Source organism: Cariama cristata, unplaced genomic scaffold, assembly GCF_000690535.1.
Source record: "Cariama cristata isolate BGI_N322 unplaced genomic scaffold, ASM69053v1 scaffold3282, whole genome shotgun sequence".
Taxonomy (NCBI): domain Eukaryota; kingdom Metazoa; phylum Chordata; class Aves; order Cariamiformes; family Cariamidae; genus Cariama; species Cariama cristata.
This window is the reverse complement of record NW_009604238.1, coordinates 1930-3706: the sequence shown is the minus strand read 5'-3', so window position 1 is coordinate 3706 and position 1777 is coordinate 1930. Positions and strand designations below refer to the sequence as shown.

At 41.3% G+C, this 1777-nt stretch overlaps 1 protein-coding gene across 1 annotated transcript; it reads left to right on the top strand.

Moving 5' to 3' along the window:
* The first annotated feature begins 560 nt into the window (after positions 1–560).
* Positions 561–986, top strand: LOC104157945 (protein lin-28 homolog B-like). The gene has a single exon (XM_009695493.1). The coding sequence runs from the start codon at positions 561–563 to the stop codon at positions 984–986; it is 426 nt and encodes a 141-aa protein (XP_009693795.1).
* Positions 987–1777: the final 791 nt, after the last annotated feature.

The following is a 1777-nucleotide window of genomic DNA, read 5'->3' as shown; positions in this document are numbered from 1 at the left end:
AAGCAAAACAATCCATACAGTGCTTTGGTTGGTTATACAAAGGCTATATAAAATTCATGCATGGTTAAAAGGTATACACGTTTCACCACCTTCAAAGAAGACCTCAAATAGGAAAATTCACCTAGACCACAATAGAACCATAAGACAGGAAAAATTCACGATGAAGGTACACAAATTCAAATCACGCATGGGCCATCCAGCCTCTCTGGGGGAAGGATCTGGAATCTGTGCATGTGTACCCTCAATTTTGACAGATCGGAACTGCGAGGCCACCTTCTTTGGCATCCACCACAAGACAACAGCTACTTATGTCCATCCCATTGGTACACAGTTGGGAACCACAGGCACTACATTGGAAGGTAAGTGTCTTTCCTTCCGTGAATGTCATTGTGGATAGTTACTTTTTCTCCTTTGCTTCTCCGGAGGGAGAGCATGGAGACATCAGTCACAATGGGGGACTCTAAGATGGAAATTATTTGTTTTTTCTTTAGGAGAAGATGAATCCAAAAGAAGAGGTCTGCTCAGAGAAGGGGGGGAGCGGAGGCAAAGAAAAGTTAAAAATGTCGCCAAAACGAGGAAAGTTGCCAGTTTTACCCTGGACTGGTCATTGTGATTGGTTTGACACAACTAAGGGATATGGATTCATTTATATGACCTATCAAGAGGGGGATTCTTTAGAGAGTCCAGTAGGTGTCTTTGTACACCATTCTAAGCTTCACATGAAAGGATTTAAAAGTTTGCAAACAGGGGAGCAGGTAGAATTTACCTTTTACAACTTTCCCAAAGGCCCAAAAGAGCTTTGGGTCACAGACCCTGGTGGAAAACCCTGTGAGGGGAAGAAAAAATTAAAGGGGGACAGATGTTATAACTGTGGTGATGCCGACCACCACGCAAAGGAGTACAAACGTTTGCTGCAACGCAAAAGGTGTTACTATTGTCAGAGCCTCGACCACATAATGATTAGTTGTCCTGACAGATCAAAATAGAAAAGAGAAATATTGTTATTATCACTAGTTGTGCATATGTTGTGGTTAAAGTTTAAATTGTTCATACTGTTAGGGTTATTGTGTGTTCTTGTTCTTAAAAATAAAGATCTCTTTTGTCAATTTATGTTTTGACTATTCTATATTTACACAATTCTGACCAGGGTTGGTTTTGGCTGATAAACAGCACAGAGGTGCTAGACACCTTATGGCAATGAAGCAGTTACAAAATGCATGTTGGCTATTACACACTGAATCAACTGTATTAAGCAAGGGATAACACAAGGCGAAAACAATAGAGTAGCAAGCCCACATAGTAAATAAAACAAAATTCGTTTAACCCATGGAATTCCGGGAAGTCAGGAAAAGGGATCAAACTCCCAGTCTTCCATGTTTGGACTGGAATGTGACCCAGTTTCCTGATTCTGGAAGTTATTTGCTTAACAACTTGGCCATTATCCTCAATCTTCAAACAAATACTTGAATCATTGAACTTTCCACACACACCTCCTTCTTCAGCTAGTAGGTAGTCGAGAACCATGTGCTGTTGCAAAATTGCTGTTAGCATTTGAATGGCCTGATCTGCCAATAGATCTAGCGCACGGGTGGTTTCACTGGTAACAATTTCTAAAACTGCTTGTAACCTAATAATACAATTCAAATTGTAAATGGGTTCTCGAGTACCACCAATTGGTTCACTGGGATTCCAGGTGGCAGGCCCATAATGTTGGATAACTCGTTGTGGGGGCCAGTCATCTTTTCCCCACGTTTGGCTACTACCACCCGCTATAGCA

What these genes read in the sequence shown, in the direction of transcription:
- LOC104157945 (XM_009695493.1), top strand. Translation starts at nt 561, where the DNA reads ATGTCGCCAAAACGAGGAAAGTTGCCAGTTTTACCCTGGACTGGTCAT.